At 37.6% G+C, this 17856-nt stretch overlaps 2 protein-coding genes across 13 annotated transcripts in view; both read left to right on the forward strand.

Annotated features, from left to right (window-relative positions):
- JAKMIP1 (janus kinase and microtubule interacting protein 1) overlaps nt 1-5727 on the forward strand; it is a 143658-nt gene extending 137931 nt beyond the window's left edge. For 6 of the 8 annotated variants that reach the window (XM_074541731.1, XM_074541736.1, XM_074541735.1 and 3 more), the window contains 3 exons: nt 534-599; nt 3305-3349; nt 5585-5727. In XM_074541731.1, the coding sequence (XP_074397832.1) occupies nt 534-599; nt 3305-3349; nt 5585-5617 (144 nt within the window). In that variant the 3' untranslated portion in view covers nt 5618-5727. Of the gene's footprint in view, nt 1-533; nt 600-3273; nt 3350-5584 lie in introns of all 8 variants that reach the window. The other 2 variants (XM_074541734.1, XM_074541737.1) reach the window with 1 other exon arrangement.
- A 1742-nt stretch (nt 5728-7469) lies between these two features.
- C5H4orf50 (chromosome 5 C4orf50 homolog) overlaps nt 7470-17856 on the forward strand; it is an 83068-nt gene continuing 72681 nt past the window's right edge. For 4 of the 5 annotated variants that reach the window (XR_012580497.1, XR_012580496.1, XM_026792613.2 and 1 more), the window contains exons 1-5: nt 7470-7609; nt 10252-10403; nt 11685-11823; nt 13287-13994; nt 17742-17838. Coding sequence is in view for 3 of the 5 variants with exons in the window: in XM_026792613.2 (XP_026648414.2) it covers nt 7532-7609; nt 10252-10403; nt 11685-11823; nt 13287-13994; nt 17742-17838 (1174 nt within the window). In the remaining 2 variants the exon portion in view is untranslated. The remainder of the gene's footprint in view (nt 7610-10251; nt 10404-11684; nt 11824-13286; nt 13995-17741; nt 17839-17856) is intronic. The other variant, XM_014266109.3, reaches the window with a different exon arrangement.

The following is a 17856-nucleotide window of genomic DNA, read 5'->3' on the forward strand; positions in this document are numbered from 1 at the left end:
ATTCCATCTGGCTGTGGTGGGAGGTGACTGGTAATAGGACAGAGCTGAGTCTCTGGATGGTGTCTTTGTGGTAAACTGAAAATCTGTGCATTCTCTTTCCTGTGGTATAGCCTGACTATGCTAGAAGCATGGTTATGTTTCATAGGAAAAGAAAATTAAAGGTTAAAAGGAGATGTGATAGTGTCTGCTGGCTGTCTAGGTAAGCAGAAAAACTAGCAGTTGGAAAAAAAAAAAGAATTTTGATGCAAAATGTAATTGTCTGTGTGTATATGTGAAAATTATGAATAATGAGTGGTGGTGAGTAGACTTCCTGGTATAAACATGACATTCTGAACCGGCAGCTTGTTTGAATTGCCATGGTTTCATGGAAATGTGGAAAATTCTGCCATGGAAATGCCTATTATAGCTGTAAAGAAGTGTTACAGTAATAATGGGCAATTGTTATCTTTATTTTTAACCTATTTCTCATCTTTTTTATTCACATCCTTTTCAAATTAGGTGTAATAATGTCTATTTTGCTTTTTCTGTTCCAGAGAATTCGAGATCTAGAAGATAAAATAGAACTTCAAAAGAGGCAACTCAAAGAAATTGAGGAAAAGGTAAATTTATATCTGGGCAGTACCGACAATTTTTTTTTTCCACAGAAAATTGTTTTTCTCTGTTGCACTGATGTTAATAGTACTTAATCTAATATCACAAAATCTATTTTAAGATGAGATAAAAATTTGAGTTTGAGTCATTGCAGCATGAAATGCAGCTCTGTCCCTAATCTGCTCAAAATTATTTCCTATCCAGGATTTCTGTCAATTACAGGAAGGAATCAAGGAGCCTGGGGAGACTCTATACTAGTAGAAGGAGGATTTGCTGTGGTTTAGAACAAAAAAGAACAAAGATTCTTTTTTTCTCTGAAAAAATTGGTTAGCTCAGCCGTATTTGGCAGCATTGCCTTGCAAAACTTTCAAATACTGAAAAATAAAACAAAATTAGGGAAGCACCTGCGAAACACTACAATTAAGGAGTATTTCTTGTTTTAATATAGAAAAAGGTTGATATAATGGATCTGATTTTTTTTTTTTTTGAAAGAAGCTCTGACCAAGCCTTCAGACAGCAAATGAATTTGTGTCACTGTTACTCCCAAGCAAGGGATGGCACAAGGTTTGTGGAGTGTGGGCTCAGGTTTTCCCAGGTCTGTGGAGTTTAGGCTGCTCTGCAGAGAGCATGAACTGGCAATGGATCTTTCTCCAGCCCCAGCAGAGTGTTTTAGTTATGTTACCTTTGCTGAACCAGTGCCTAGATGCCAACAAGAGTCATGTCCCAGGTTCAATTTCTTCAGCATTTATGGGCATGTAATCCTACATAAACCTTCTGGGCTGAATGGAGACCTTAGTGGAGTCCTCAGTCATTGTTTTTTTCTCTTGGGATGAGAATGGGTAAAAGGACAAAAGGAAAGCTGTTGCAGGACTCTGGAGGGAGTTGAAAGGGGTCAGTGGGGTTGGCATAAAAGAGGGGTGTGGAAAAGTTTCTTCCTCACCCTTCTCTGATCCAGCATCCCTTCATTTGCTTCCAGGATGTGGCAGTCCTCCCAGCTGTACTTCCAGCAACTATTCCAATTCCCTCAGCATCTTCCTCAGCCCCTTCTGCTCCCACAGTAGTTGTCTCCGCTCTGCTGTACTTATCCTGCACTTTTGAGACTGTGATACCTGTCTGGGTTTGTGGAAGAGCAGAGGAGCCTGCAGGAGCTGGGCTGTCTGCTGCTGTTGCTAATTAATGCTTTACATCACCCCCACAATGACGTGGCTGGAGCTGCTCTGTCTGCATCTGTTGGGAGGGCAGTGCTCCATGTTGGCACTGACAGAGAAACACAGGCACTATTCATCCTTAAAAGGGCTCTTTTCACCCTTAAAAGGGCTCTTCTGCTGCCTTTGCCCTCTTCTGCCCCAGACCATGTCTGTGCATGAAGCTGTTCCTGCCTAGCAGCCGGTGATGTCTAAGGTGCTGCACTTAACTCCTCAAAGCAGAGATATGTTGAGGGATAGACAATACTTGTACATATTAATTATTTCAAATACTAATGTTTATCCACCTGTTCTAAAAAATAAAACATCTCTAGATGTTGCTCTCGCCAAAATGCAGACCTTTAAGGCATTGCCATTAGAGTTTACAGAGCAGGTATAGCATTAGCCAGACTGATAATTTTGGAAATGGAAAATAGCATTATCTCTGCTGGTTCATCAGCCGGATGGATGTGGAAAAGCATTGGAAAAGAAAGAGCTTAATCACAAGCTTAGCAGAAAGCTGGTAATGAGTTAAAATGATTAACATCCTCTTTGCTTTAATGTTACATTAGCAAGAGACCTCAAAAAAGCTTCATCTCTTTCTATTGACCTTCAGCTTCTGGATGGGTTTAGGGCTTCCTTCTATCCCTATTACATTTGAATTATTTTTTCCCTGGGATTAAATCCCATTCTGATGGCCCAAAGGAAGATTGTGTTGTTGGGGAAGCAATGGATGGTATCATTTTACCTCATTGTTCTTCTCAAGGTTTAATGTGTTAAAGGGTGCAGACTGACACTTGCATGCTACTGATGCTGAGCACAATAATTTCTTGTGGGAAGAAGATCCTTATGCTTTTGAAGGAACAGCAGCATTTATAGCTGGTGGTAGCTAAGGGATGCACCACTTACTGTGTCTGAGCATGAGTTTTCATTTTCCTTTAGGAGTGGATTCAGTTTTTAAGTTTTGTGTAAAATTCTGTCAAATCAAAATATAAGTATTACAGTATTTCTACCCTATAAATTCTTCAGCAAACTGTCCTGTTTCTAGAGCCTGTACAGAAGAATAATATAAAATCTCAGTTTTAATCTGTGGGTTGATATATTAGGAACAAATGCTGTTTAAACACGCTGTGCTCTTCTCAAAGCTGATTCTCTGCTGGTTCAGTTGCATTTAGGTTGTGCCCTTGGCTTGGTAAGCCTTGATTCAGGAAAGATTTAGTGTGTGTAATTACAAGTACTTCTTTAAGTGAATCACAAAACCAAGCCTAATATATATGAAGTTAAAAGATCCACAGATTTTGCCATTGTAAAACTGCCCTCAAATACTGATTTTTTTTACTGTTTTTTAGAGTAAGATTGGTATACTGTGTCTTTCTTTCAGATCAACTCAATTAATGATGTAAGACTAACTGCTGTAATGTCACTGGATTTCATATTACATATCTTACATCTTCTTTCTTTTCTTTTTTCCTCATTTTCTTTTGATCTTATGTTATAGTTTTTGTTCCTTTTTTTGTTTTTTTCACTAGCATTCATTCTGTGGCCTTGATGACACAACTGAGCCGAGACGTGTGGTTGGTATTCTTTGTATTTCTTTGTACTCAGTTTTTGACTCCTAGATTTTGCCATGTTTTGGGGATTGTTTGTAAGACCCTGAAACCATGAGGAAGGGAATACTGGTTGCACCTGCACAGAGAGGAAGAGCCATCTATAAAGTCCAACTTGGATACTTCCTTCCTAGATTTGTGCAGAAAGTGATTGGCTTTTCAATGAGAAATGATTTTGTATTCAAAGATACTGAGTGCCATAGCTGCAGTGAGTGCTTTCCATTCTTGCAGAGCAGGTACATTTTGTCTCAAAGTTCAGTTATTGCTGTAGATTCCTGCCTTCTGTCATGCTGGATGGAGAGGAGGCAAAGAATCACTTGGTCCAAGTTTTGCTTTCTAAGAAGCCCTGTGAGCATAACCACCCATGCAAAATAAAGAGTTGATTTCACTTCCTCCAGATCCTTGAGGCCATGAAATAACTTAGGAAATAATAGCAAATTTTCCCTTTTATGAGGTGATTTGAGGCTTGCAATGTGAATGACACAACATGGAAAGGGTGAGGATAAAAATCCTCTGTGCCTCTCCCTTGAGACATTGCCATCACTCTCACTGTCCTTTCCCAGTGTCCTGGTCCTTTAAGCCCAGTGCTTTAAAGCTATTCAATATTACACAGTATTTGTTTTGTTACCGTTGTTGGGATTTTGGGTTTTTTTTTGGTTTTAACCTGATAGTACACAATGCTTTTACCTTTACGAAATTTCTAAGATTTTTTTTTTCTTTGTAATCTGTTGTGAATTATTTTTAAGGAATCTCCTTATAGTGGGAGTTTAATCAACATCTTTGAAACTGCATTCAGTACTGTAGATGAAAAAGAATGATGACAATTATTACCCTAAGCCCCTATTATGAGCATGAAACAATATTGTTAGCATGAAACAATACTCTCTACTGCCCAGATCTCAATACTTTTCAGAAATCAGACCTGAATTATTATGGGCTTTTTCTAGGGTTTGTTCATGTCCAATATTTTCAATTATCATCTTTCTTTTAATGCTCTTTTGAACTTGCTCTGGACTTTCATCACAAGCATTGCTGCATATGCTTTTTACTTTTCAAAAAATTTTTCAATAAAATGATAACAAATGCAGATGGGTAGAATGCAATTCTCAGATATTATTGTTTTCTTGAAAGTGCAGGAGCTTTCTATTGATTATTAGAAGTTGAAAAGTTGAAAAATTTTTCAGTATTTTCAGGATTGCTTTTGAAATTTTGTTTATTTTGTAAAAAGGCTTATAAAATGGCTTATAGAAAGGTGTTTGAAAAAAGGTGAAGCCTTGTAGTAAACTGTTCACCTTTCCACATTCTGAAGTGAATTTTTGGATGAGATAAGATAGATGCTATTTTGGTTAAGATAAGTTGGAAAGAGTAATGTTAAAAGAGTTATCAAGCTATTGCCTTTGGAATTTCCTCCAGATTTTTTATATCAGTCCCAGTAAGAGGTGCTAACAGCTGGATGAATATATATGTTTTTAAATATGTTGAAAGATATACTGGCCAAATCTAGAAATACTTTATAAACATTCAATAAACAGTGAAATCACCAGCATTTTTAAAATTCCATTTAAAATATTTTGTCATGCTATGCATTCAAGGGATTTATAGGTTTCCATTCTGATATTACCTGATAGTATTCTGGATTCCTCTTAGATTAAAAGAGAAAAAAATAAAATAAATTGAAAATTTTTATAGTCTTCAAAAATGCATTATTCTGATATAATGTACTACTCTTCCTGTCAACAATAAGCACTCAAGTAATTAAATTCAAGCTTGGTGACAAGCATTTTGAGGAGATAACACAGGGATAATGACTGTGCAGCCACATAACCACTCAGCTTTTGACATTTCCAGGAGTGCACATCACATTGTGGTGCTGGTTTGAAGGGCAATGTTCTTTAATTCATCTTGCCAGAAATGAATCTGTCTCTGGTTAATCTAACAGAAAAGCCTATTTTAAGTGACTTAATTATAGTTGGACTTGTCAACGGTGTTAATTATTTCAAGGCAAACCAGGTGATTTACTGATAGTAATTTTGGTTCTAGTTATTCTGAAGGTAATATAAAACATTCAGGTATTGAGCTGTCTGTGAATTTAGGGTTGATACAACACATATTTCTAAAGTAATGTTTTTTATCTAAGGCTTAGCAGACTTTTTCTTTTCTTTGTTATTTTTGTTTTCTGTTTTGGTTTCATTTTGTTTACAGGCTATTAAAAGAAGCTATGGAGTGAAAAGCTGAGTCCACATGCAAAAACACGGAAAATATTTATCGAGCAGCTTTAAATTGGTGCATTTTTTTTCATGAATCAGTTTGCATAATACATGAAGCTGCAGAATAATTGAACTTAAAATTAGAGACTTTTTAAAAGATATGGCTTCAAGCTGGAATAATTTCACAATCAAATAAAGACCAGCACATCATAAACACTGAAAAAAATTACGAACAGGACTTACACTCTCCCACCAACCAAACAGCAGAAAAATACAAGTGCAATTACTGGCTGCTATGTGAACTGTTGTCTACCAAATGGTTTTCTTACAGTACTGAGATCTTTGTCTCCATACTGCATGCTTTCAACAAATGTGGTTTGCATTTCACCCAAGAAACACAGGATCTCCTTTTTAATATCTATGTTAAAAAAGCTAAGTGTTTGACAATAAGTTGTCTATAGTAAATAGCTGAAAGGAAGCAAACTGTTCAAAGTTGGAAACAAATAAAGATTTACAACAATGCAGTGGTCAAATTCATATTAAACTCCTAAGTTGGAAATCCACAGGTGCAGAAAGGAAGTGTTTTGGAGAAAGGCAAGATGGTAGATTGAAGTATGAAAACTTCAGAGTTGGTGAGAACTGTAGGGGAAATATGATTTTTGAATGTTTATTGAAAAGAAATGCAATGTCTTGTAAAGACAGCACTGGGAAAATGACAGATTCACGGTGGCCTGAGAGGTCAGCAAAAGAGAATACATGATGTGCTGTGCTCAGTGATCTCTTCAAGAAGAAAGGACTTGGAGAAAGGGTCATGTAGATAAATGTGATAAGCAGAGAAATAGTTGAATGTGAATATTTGGAAATCATTGCATCCTCTCAGGTGAAATGAAAAAACATCATCATTAGCAAAAGTGGCACAACTTCAACCAGCAGAGGTAGATAAACAATCATTGACCACCTGAAATGCAAGAAAAATTTGGAGTGAAGCACACACTGGAAAAAAAGGAAGTTGCAAAGACCTTTTAAGAGAATGGTTAGAAAATGAAAAAATATTACTCTTTCAAAGAAGGAAAAGCAAATAAATGCTTCAGAACTGTAAAGGCAATATGACTAAATAGATAATTTTAATTATTTCTGAAATGTTGAGGCAAGATGCAACCATTAAGAGCACAATATTAGAAGATAACTTTCTCCTCCATCACGTTTTCTTGAAAAATCATATTTATGAAACAAATCTACTTCCATGGACACACTGAACTCCAACACGAAGTAGCTGGTTACAATATAAAAAAAATTAAAAAAAATAACACATCACATGAAGTGGAAATTATGACTGACAAAAATAACATAAGGCAATGAACAACTAAGGAAGGACAGAGGAGGCTGTTGAAGGTGCTGGCATCAGCCTCAGAAGCAGCCTGTTTTCTCAGATAATTATCAGGCTCTGAAGAGAAGTACTCTGCACAAAGAATCACTGGACAAGAGCATTTACCTACAGAAGGAGCTGAGACACTCCACAAGATTAATTCAGTCACATGCAGGAAATTGTGGCTGATGTCAGGGTTGGAATAACCCTGGTAGAAAGCACAATTTACCTTGGAAACAAGGATAATGCAAAAGTCTGCAATCTCAGTCCCCAAAAGAATGTGTTGCTCACAATATATTGTTCAAAAGGAACAAGCATTTAGGGAATGTGTTTTCAAATAGAAATTTTTCATGTTTTAGTTATGGTTTTTAGCAGTGTGATGAAAGAATGTGGGAAAATAAGGCCTTCACTGCAAGAGAGAGTCCTGGCATGACTCAAAAGCAAAGGACCACAACAGAGCTTAGATAATCAAACCTGGTGCCAGTGAAGGAACAAGGATTCTCTTGACCAAGAAACACTTCTCATAGACACAGATTTGCTCATCACTGTTTTGAATAAGGAAGTACAAGCACAAACATGGGATGGTCAGAGCCCTTGGCTGCCACGATAAGCGCGCTGAACGGACAGGAGAGGGTGTTCTTAAAGGCAGAGAAGGTATGAGCAGTTTCATTTCCTTACTTTGGTATGTGTTTTGTCATTACATTGTCATTTACATGTGACAGTTTTCTCAAGAAAACTGGCTGATTGAAAATTGACATTTTCCATTGCATTTATGATGGGGTTTTTTTCTGCAGGATTTGTACTTTGGGAAAACAGATCATTACAGTCTTACTGTCTGTTGTATATTGGTATTTACTGTAGAGCTGAGAATGAGTACAGTGTGTTAACAGGGTATTCAGGCTTTGGAGTAGGCTATCCAGGGAGGTGGTAGAATCACCATCCCTGGAAATGTTCAAAGGTGTGGCTGTGGCACTTGGGGACATGCCTTAATGCTGGACTTGGCACTGCTGTGTTGGTGGTTGGTCTTGGTGCTGTTAGAGATCTTTTCCAATCTTAGTGATTCTATTATTTGTGATTCAGTTCCATACAAGATGGACTGAATCACAGAATTTGGACCTGATTTTCCCTTTTTGTGACACAGCTTTCAAATCATCTGTAACTTTCTCATTGCTGGTGTCACTTGTAACAGCTTTTCTGATTTCATGCTAGAGTTGCAAATGATATTAATTTGGCTTTCACTGTAAATTATTAATGAGAAAAGTAACACTGTTCAGTGTTGTTATATGTGCCTTTTGCAGTGCTGTTCAGATATAACCATTGTCACAGAACAGGGTGTCTATTCAATTTACAAAGAACAAGTAAAAACAAAATACTGATGTCTCAAGGAAGTCTAAATTGAAGACCCTGTTCCATTTGGGAAATAATACCATCCAGGGGATAGCCATAATTATGTTAACATGTCTCAGGGGTGCATGGTCTCTGGGAAGAGATGGGACTTGGTATCACAAAAAGTGTGAACTTTGTTGTCCACATGGATTTATTCTTTGATGTCTATCCATACTTGAAGCTTTTCAATATCATGTCTTCTTAAGAGGCTGAGGGGTGCCTGAGTTGTTTCAGTTCTACGTCCTTTTGCAGCTGACACAAGGCCAGTGAGTTCATACAATTGACCAAAGTTACTCTATGTAACTTTGTTGACTGAACCTGTGAATAGCACGTAACAAAACATCAAAACATGAGCTGATAAGAGAACTGGGTTTTTTATTCTTTTGCACTGATTTTGTGCCATTTTCTATTCATCAATATAAAAAAGTTACTTTTATGTTCTTATTTGCACTGTAGATTCAGCATTTGTCTGCCAAAAAAATGCAAAAAACCAACAGTAATTGCATTATTTCCTTGGTAATAAATCCAAAATCTGGTTGAATTCCAGTAACAGATCCAATTCCATAGCAACACAAATGTAGCAAAATCATTTAATCATTTCACAGGCATTTCACAGTTGGCAGCTGGTTGAGGTTTAATCCAGCTGACAGCCAGCACCCTGCAGCCTTGGTCCCTCCACTGGTGGGGAGGAGAATCAGAAAGAAAAGGTAGATCTCTTGGGTTGAGAAACAATTTAATAACTGAGAAAAAATATTGCTATAATATTATGCTGATGCTAATAATTGTAATTATAATGAGAAAGAGGAAGAATTTAACAGGACTCAAGACAAGCAAGTGTGCTTTGTACTACACCTGCTGACCAACAGCCTCCCAGTTCCTGGACAGCAATCAGCCCCTCCCTGGGTAATTCCCTTCAGTTTGTATAATGAAGCTCTGTGGTGTGGAATATCCCTTTGCACAGTTTGGACCAGCTGTCCCAGCTGTGCTCCCCCCCAGCTCCTGGTGCAGCTCCTCACTGGCAGACAGGAGCCACTGAAGAGTCCTTGACACAGGGCGAGCACTGCTAAGCAGCAGCCAAAACATCAGAGTGTGATCAGCACTATTCTCATCCCAAATCCAAAACACAGCACTGTGCCAGCTTCTAAGGAGAAAATTATCTCTGTCCCAGCAGAAACCAGGACACAGTTCTAAGACTAATCTTACTGAAGTGAGTTTCTGAAGAATTTTTAGATCTGTGACTTAGAGAGGCAGAAAAGAAGAACCAACCTTAGCTTGCCCTCTCAAGTCCAAATTTGAAAGTTTCTTTCAGCTATGGTTTCATGACATGTCAGAAGTGAAGTAGATACAAATAAAATACTGCATGCAGAACTCCAAAATACCAATTAAATAAAAAGAATGTTTTCTCTGAAATAGTTATAGAATGCCTTTTGAATAGGAAATATCCTTTTTTAGTCTTCTGTCTTAAAACAATAATAATGTAATATATTTGTCCAAAGTAAACACACTCCGTTTATGAACTCCCATGTTTAGTAGAAAATTATTCTCTTTTCAAAACTTTGATGACTAATTCCTTTATTAATTAGTCTAACTGAATCTTTTATGGGGATCTTGGGTTGTGAATGGCATCTCCCTTCACATATGCTAATAAGGCTAATGAAATGAGACTTTCTCATAAATAATAAATGTATTCAGAATCAAGAAGCACTGTTCGTTTGATCATCAGAGGCTTAGATTCTGTTACTGCATGCTTGGACTGTAGTACACTGAGAACTTAATTTGGGCTCTTTTTCATCATGAATCCTTCATCTGGAAGAGAACAAGAATTTTGTTACTGTATTAGAATGCCCAGTAATGAAGGATTTGCTATCCTGAATTTCAGTGTTAAAATTGCTACTCCCTGGGTTTTGCAGGAATTAGAACATGCAGGCACACCTGATGAAAAAGTAAACAGTGCTGGAGAAGAGAATTTGACTCTCAGAATAAAAGAGCTGGAAAAGTCAAGGGAAAAACTGAAAGGTGTTCTGGAGGACTGCGTGGAGTCGAATTCCATCCTGAGAAATAGGTAAATGGAAGGGGGGGTTTGCATTAAAATTTACTGTTATGTGACAAATGTACTCTTCACTTTGCCCTGTGTACTGGTTGTCAAATGATACATGCAGAAACAGCAGAAAGAAAATCTTTCTGTGGTTTTAGTGTGTTGGAGAAGATTCATGTGTATTTTGTATATCTGTCAGAATAGAAATGCAATAATAACTTTTTAAGAATTATTATTTAAGTAAGATTTACAGCATGGCCTAGCATATTTTTGCAAATAACCAGGCAGATTTCTCAGAAGGTTTCATTCTTAAATATTCGTATGATGCAAATTCTGTTTGTCAAGTATATTTCTTTCCTTTTAAAATAAGATTTAATTTGGAATTTTGTGTTGTAAAAAAAGTTCCTTTTTTCAGAAAGCTTCATCTAATTAAGTGTGTCAATTATAAAACCATTACAGTAGATGAAGGTGCCATGATGCATTAATTATACATTTGACTAGAATAATAAGGTTTTGATAGTCAGCACTGTTCTAAAGAATATAAAGGTTAAAAAGAATAGGAAATATAAATGACATTAAAACATTTATTTGTATAATTTTTAATTGCTTTGATGTCATCAAGGAATTCTGTCAGAAATATTTTAATAATGGGACTTTTTCCAAAATAATAATCTTTTTAAAAAGATTTTTATATCACACTTCATACCATTTGGCTAGCAACAGGCAAAGCAAACCTGTATTTTGTCAAAATCCATCTTTGTGGACAAAGACAATTATGCACTGTAGGGTTTATTACCCACTGAAGGCATGTTACAAGTAAGATATTTTCACTTCAGCCCCTAAAACAGAGGTACTTGTAGGTTGCCCGTAATGTCAGCTTTGATGGGAAGCATTTACTGGCATAAAAATTGAATTTCACTGACTGTGAACCTGCCAAAATCCTATGATCAGGTACGTGCAGAGACTGAAGTGTTGTGGTTGTCTTTGTGGTGAGTTGTTACTTCATATAGCTTGGTAAACTCCATTGAACAAAAATCTTGTAAATCTTGTGTTTGCTTATGGTATTCTTATTAAGTCAGCAGAAAGGTACTCTTCAAAAATTTTGACACTCTCCAGCCTAATGTGTAAACCCCAGTAGACGTGTTAAGAATTAAGTATTTGTTATATTAGTGATCAAAAATTTGTTACTATTTTTTGGGGGAAAAATACAAAAAAAAGATAAATTGATGCATTGCTTGTGACTGCTTATCCATCTGGAACTGTGCTGTCGTATTTACTTAGCAAAAATGTTCATTCTCACTATCACAGGATGAGAGAGCTGGAGCTGTCACACAAAGCACTTCTTGTGAGGATTGATCAACTTTCTGTGAAGCTGGGCCAGGTTGAAAATGTCAATCTGCGCGTTAAAGGGAAACTGCAAAGCATTCAGGAGGACCTGATGCACTTGGTGAGGGGATTTTGCTTCAAATGACCTTGTTTATTTCCTCTTTGTGATAGTAATTTATAAGTCAAGCTCATCTCCAGTGACCTCTGTTTTAAAGCAATAAATGGTCTCAGCTCTTCACTTTTGCTACAACCAAAGAGAAATCAGAAGAAGTTTTGGATTTTTTTTTTTCCTCCCAGCTTTCTATTTCTCTGTTGTTTTTGACAATGCTGCTGTTACTTCTCTAGTTCAGGCCCTTGATCAAATTTATGCTCCCCCTTCTTACTTTCTCCCTAGGACCTGCTCAGTGTATTCCTTAAGTCAGATTTTTTCTTTCTAGCCCCATACAACAGTCATTTTTACCTAGTTTGCTCATTCGATGGATTCATGGAAGTGGAGAATGAGTGAAAGGTTTTCAGGAACAGGCTTCAGTAAAACAATGTCTTTCAATTCTGTTTGTCATAAGATATCCTTCCATTTTATCAGCATTTTAGGTCAAAGATGAGTACTCTAACAGGACTCCAGTATTATGTGGCAAGATTCACAAGAATGAGGAATAGTCTCTGCTTTTGTAATTAAAAGTGAAATATACTTTTCAAGACTCAGGAAGCTTAGACATATATTCCCATCAAGAGTTAACAAACCAAAATATTAGTCCACATCTACCTGACTTTTCCTTCTGACCAGTCCTAGGAAAGTACTGATGATCAAAATGACTGATCTAAAGAAGTCCTTAAAAAAACCAAAGTCATTCCTTCATGTCTCTGTGCCTTCAGTCTTGCTTCAAAGTTGCTGCTGTGTCCCTGTGATTCTGGTGGCCCTTACTCTGCTCAAATCAAGGGCAGTACTGGACTCATGAAAACCTCTCCTGCCTTTCACTGGCATCTTTCACCTCCAAGTCTCTGTGTTCAAACACACTATAGTGCAAAGGAAAATACCAAAGCCTTTCTCAAAGTGTTTCAAAAGGCATCTGTTCCTTTCTCCTTTTTCAGCAGTCTCATAAGAGGAGCTGGCAGGTGACAGGTGTAGTGAAGAGCAGTGGGAAAATTTCTGGGCTCTGGAAAGTGTGTGTCCTGTTTTCTATAACAGAACCACAGCTCCACTCCCTGTAACACCCCAATGCTACAGTACTGTCAGTGTTAAGGATCTGTTACTGTATAAATCAGAGCTGGATATATGAATTACAGTTCTAAGGTTTATTTTGGTTTAATATGTACTTTAGAACATTCAAAAATGTGTTTAAAAAGTTCCTGTATGACATGTAGTAGCAGATGTGGATGAGTTTATTTGATTCCTACTGAGATGTTTTGGTGATGGCTGAAATGACAAAGCAGGTTACTTTTGCTCTAAATTCAGCATTTTACTTGCTTTAAAAAAATTCTACTTGTGTCATTCCTGAGTTTTCAGAAAAGAAAGTCAGAACTAAGAAAAAATATAAGTGAATAGTTATTAACAGCTGTTAACTGTATATCTCACTGAAATGATAGGTTGAAAACCAAAAGAAGTCAGAGAAGAAGAACAAGGAAAAACTGCGTTGGCTTCAGGAGCAGCTGAAGACAAAAGAGGATGAAATAAAAAGCCAGTCAGAATATTTTGAGCACTACAAACAAAGGCAGAGACAACAGACAGCGGTACTGAGGAAAAGGGACTGTTACCTTCAGGGTGAGGTATCTAGGCTAGAAAAGCAAGTCCTGGATCTTAATGCCCATATTGCTCTTTTGACATCCAAGTTAGAAGAGGGAATGGTGCAGCACCTGCAGCAGAAGCTGCAGTCAGTGTGCAGTGGGAGTCAGGGCTGTAAGTACCCTGGAAGGGAAGAAATGGAATGGAAAGCTTGTATTGAAAATGTGGAGCATGATGTGAAAAGCCACCTCAAGGCATTTCAGCAAAACCTGAAGTTCTTGAGGGAAAAAGAAGAGAACACTAGCAGAGAACAGGCAGACCTGCTGACTGAACTGCAGTGCTCTCAGAACACTGAAGACTTTCTCCGAACAAAATTGGAAGAATCTCACCATCAGATTTATAGCTTAAAAATATCTGAAATCAAACTACAGGAAAAAGTGGAAGAGCTTTTAGATGAAAACAGAACTTTAAAAGATCAAGGTACTATTAAGTTGAAAAAGAAGAAAGAAAAATACTCAGAACTTACAAGATCGGTGGATGGGGACAACAGTGTTTACCTGGTAAGTCAATTGGTAAGTAAAAATAATGCAAAATGCAATTAGTTTTTATCTTTGTATCACCCTGGATTATACCTGTCATTAGAGGTACAGTCAAGATGCAGGTGTGAGGCTTTATCCTGCCTGATTTTTTTTCTTATTATTGTTTATCCATTAGTACTTCCCAGTGTCTCTTTCACATCCAGGAGAATCAGTAGTTGGAGCTTCATTGCATCAGAGCTTTTGCTAGGTGCACATTGAGGACACTCAACAAACCTTTTTTTTCTTAACCTTTGAAGTGCTGTGCTCACAGCAAAATGCCTCAATGTGAATGAGATTGGCACTAAAAGTAGAACCCAGAACTTCTGAGACCTGCCTTGTGGACACCCCTCAGTGGAGGAGGACACAAATGGTTGGATGAGTTTTTGCATGTTATTCATTATTGCCCAAATGCTGGAGCAAAAAGCACCCTTGATAATAAATGTTGTCTCTGAGAATTTCTGGATAATTGTAAACAAGGGAAGATGGAGGCAGCGTTCATGACAAATGAGCTGAGCCAGTCAGTGGTTTGTGGCTCTGCAGCATTGTGATATGCCCTGAATACACTGAATGGGACTTGTTTGCTTTGAGCACTTTGCCCCAGCCCTGCATGGGAAAGCTCTGCTCATGCTGTAATATGGCATTCAGCTTCTGCCAATTCATTTTGCTGACAAGGAACAATTATTTTCACAGCGTGGACTCAAACAAAGTTTTATTCTTCATGCACTGAGGTGGAGGGTATTTTTATTGAGACTTTATTTAAAGTGAAATCAGCTATGCCTCACACTCATTCAGATTGTGACCTCATATCCCAGGACCTCTCCTGATTTTAACTGCAGCTAACCAAGAGGCAATGGGCATGAGCAAAAAAATTTCATCTTGGAGGTCAGTCAGACTGTGAGTACTTCCAGAACTGGGAGAAGCTAGAGAGGATCTTGTGTCCATAAAGCTAGAGGAAATATGGACTTTTTTTTAACCTGATAGTGGAGTGCACTTTTGCAGGCCTGGTGATTTTATCCCATCAGTGATTCTAGATCCCAAAGCAGTGAGCTCCAGGAGGTTGTCTCTGTGGGAGAGTGCAGAGATCATCCTGCAGTAACCAGCAGCACGTCGTGACCTCTGAGTTGAGCTCAGGAGCTGCAGCATTCCCCACATGTCTGTGGAGCTGCCCCAAGGTGGCAGAAAGACCAGCTGCTTACCATGAGCCATTGCTATAATCACTTTAACTGGTGTATTCACTTTTCCTTGGGAATGAAGAATACAGTTTAAAAATATTTTAAGATACTTTTTGAGGGACTTGCGCTGAGTCATAAGCAGATATAACAAACAAATGCACAATGAGGGTACTGCACAGCTAAAGTCAAGAGGAGTGAGGGCTTTCAGAGCCAGAGAAGAAGTAGTAAAGAATTACTATTGGTTTGATAAAATTGAGAAAAGGAGGAAAAAAAAGAGTTATTTAAACATGAGAAAGCAAGATACACAAAAGACTAATTGCCTGAGACCAATCCAGAAGTCTTCAAGAAACAGGATTCTTTCTATTTTGTACTCTAATAAAAGCCTATTTTTTTTCTTTACATGAAGTTTTCTAACGATTTATTTTTGAAATATTAATTTACATTTTTGGTGTCATAGGAGACTAGAGTCTCAGTTACCCAGTCTTTGGTATAAATGAAAAGAACACAATTTGTGTTTACTTTGCTGCAGAGTGGATAGTGTTCTTTAAATACTGTGTATAGAATCAGCAGCATGAAATCCTGTGCCTTCTGCAATTCTGATTGTCTCTTCCTTCTCTTTTGGTACTACAAGTACACTTGCATTTTTCTAGTAGAAAATGACTTGAGATAGCAAGGAAAAAAAATCAGTATCTATGATAAAAGGAGGAGGGAGACATCTGGTGTTTTTTCTGTAAAACTGAAAAGGGTTTTTCCCCCTTATCTGGAGTTTTACCAGCATGTATTAAAATAGAATTTCTCAGTCTCATCACCTCCATCTTGTAGTATTTAAGCCAAAATAGTTAAAAGACAAATCATATTTGATCTCATCATACTCCATCTATAGCTATAAAAAGGAGAAATTGTGTGCAATACAAGATCCAATTAGACTGAGGACCAAGAGGTAAACTGCATCTCATGGTGGAGTGTAGTCTCCAAGTAAATCTTGTGGAAAACTTGAATTTCCAATCTCATCTCAGTATCAGCATCCTGTCTGCAGTATTCCAGTTGCAGTACATGTCTGAATGAGAAATGAGAAATGAGCATACACCAAAAAAAGCAGCTTGTTACATGTGGCTGTGTGTTCACTTATCAGTTTCTACCTTTGAGCATTAGGGAGGTCTGTTGAAGGTGAGGGAAAAGTATGAAAAAGCCAAGCAATGCATTTTTCTGCAGCTTCCACGTGACAGCTGAGGTCTTGATTTCTCAGTGTGATATTCTACCACCTGAGCCTTGTGTCTTATTCATTTGTGTAACCTTCTTTTGACAGTATCCACCTATAAATCAAGGGTTGATATCTGTAAAGAAATAAACAAAAAGGTGCAGGAGTGGAATGATTGTGTTTCAGGAAATTGACATTAGTTTCAAACAGGTTGCACAGAGAGGTTTTAGATGCCCTGCCCCTGGGGGTGTTCAAGACCAGGCTGGATGGGGCCTGAGCAACCTGGTCTGGTGGAAGGTGCCCCTGCTCATGGCAGGGGGGTTGAAACTAGATGGCCTTTAAGGTACCTTTCAACCCAAACCTTTCTATCAGTTGATATTACTGAGGAAATAAGGGAATAAATCTTGGAAGTGCTGTGGTTTCCACTTAAGTTGTGCCTCCCAGTCAAGATTTTTTGATAGAGCACAACAATGAGGCAGCTGACTTGGGTTGAAATAAAAATGATTCTCACTGGTGGTGCTGTGGAAAATCAGCAGTCTTTCCTGAATCACTAGGAACTGAAGACTTGGAAGTCATTACCTTTCCCATCCATATGTAATTTTAAAATTGCAGCTCAGTGCAAAGGGCTCAGATTTATTTTCTGCTGGTGTTTGATTCAGGGCACTGCAGCAAGACAAAAGGGCCTGTGTTGGCATGGTTTCTGTTGTGCAGCTGTTTTGGTTACTGTCTCAGTGATGTGTTTTGTTGAGACAGTCAAATCTGATTCTTCTGTTCACTAAAAATGAGCAAAGTGCATGTGAAATGTGACCTGCTGTTATCAAGCAATAGGGGTATCTGCTTTGCATCAGGAAGTGTCAAAATTTTCAAATTCAGTCAGGGACTCAACATAAATGTCAAGAACAGAATATGAAATATGCAATTAAATTATCAATGGAAAAACAAAATTTTGTTCAGAATGGTTATTCCACTTGGAGTTCTTCCAACCTAGGAACAATTGTCGTTGTAGCTGGGCACTGAACTATTAGTCTTATTCCCTTCTTGATTAGACTTTCTTTTATCTTTGTTGATGACCATATAATTTAGTCACTGTTCCAACGGTGACCTGACATATTACATGCTTGTGGCTCAGATTTCCTTCCTTAATGCTTTGTAAAGTATGAAGGGAAAACTAAAGGAAAGTCTACAATTACAGTAGTTACTGGAAAATGCTGAAATAAGAAAATTGTATGAAATAATAGTGGTTCTAAGGAAATAATTTGTCTTTTGAATGTAAAATAACAAAGGAAATTTATTTGCCTGTTTCTTATATCACAAATACTTGTATATGTATATAACCTGTGGGGTTTTTTCCTTCTCCCCCCCTTTTCCCAGGATGAAGTTCAGCATCTGAAATGGAGGACAGTCTCGGATTCACTTAGAAGCAGAGCTACTCAAACTCCAGTTGTGCTGCTACATGATAAAGAGTCTGGTATGCAAAGAGATCTGA

The sequence above is a fragment of the Zonotrichia albicollis genome, chromosome 5 (genome assembly GCF_047830755.1).
Source record: "Zonotrichia albicollis isolate bZonAlb1 chromosome 5, bZonAlb1.hap1, whole genome shotgun sequence".
Classification (NCBI taxonomy): Eukaryota; Metazoa; Chordata; class Aves; order Passeriformes; family Passerellidae; genus Zonotrichia; species Zonotrichia albicollis.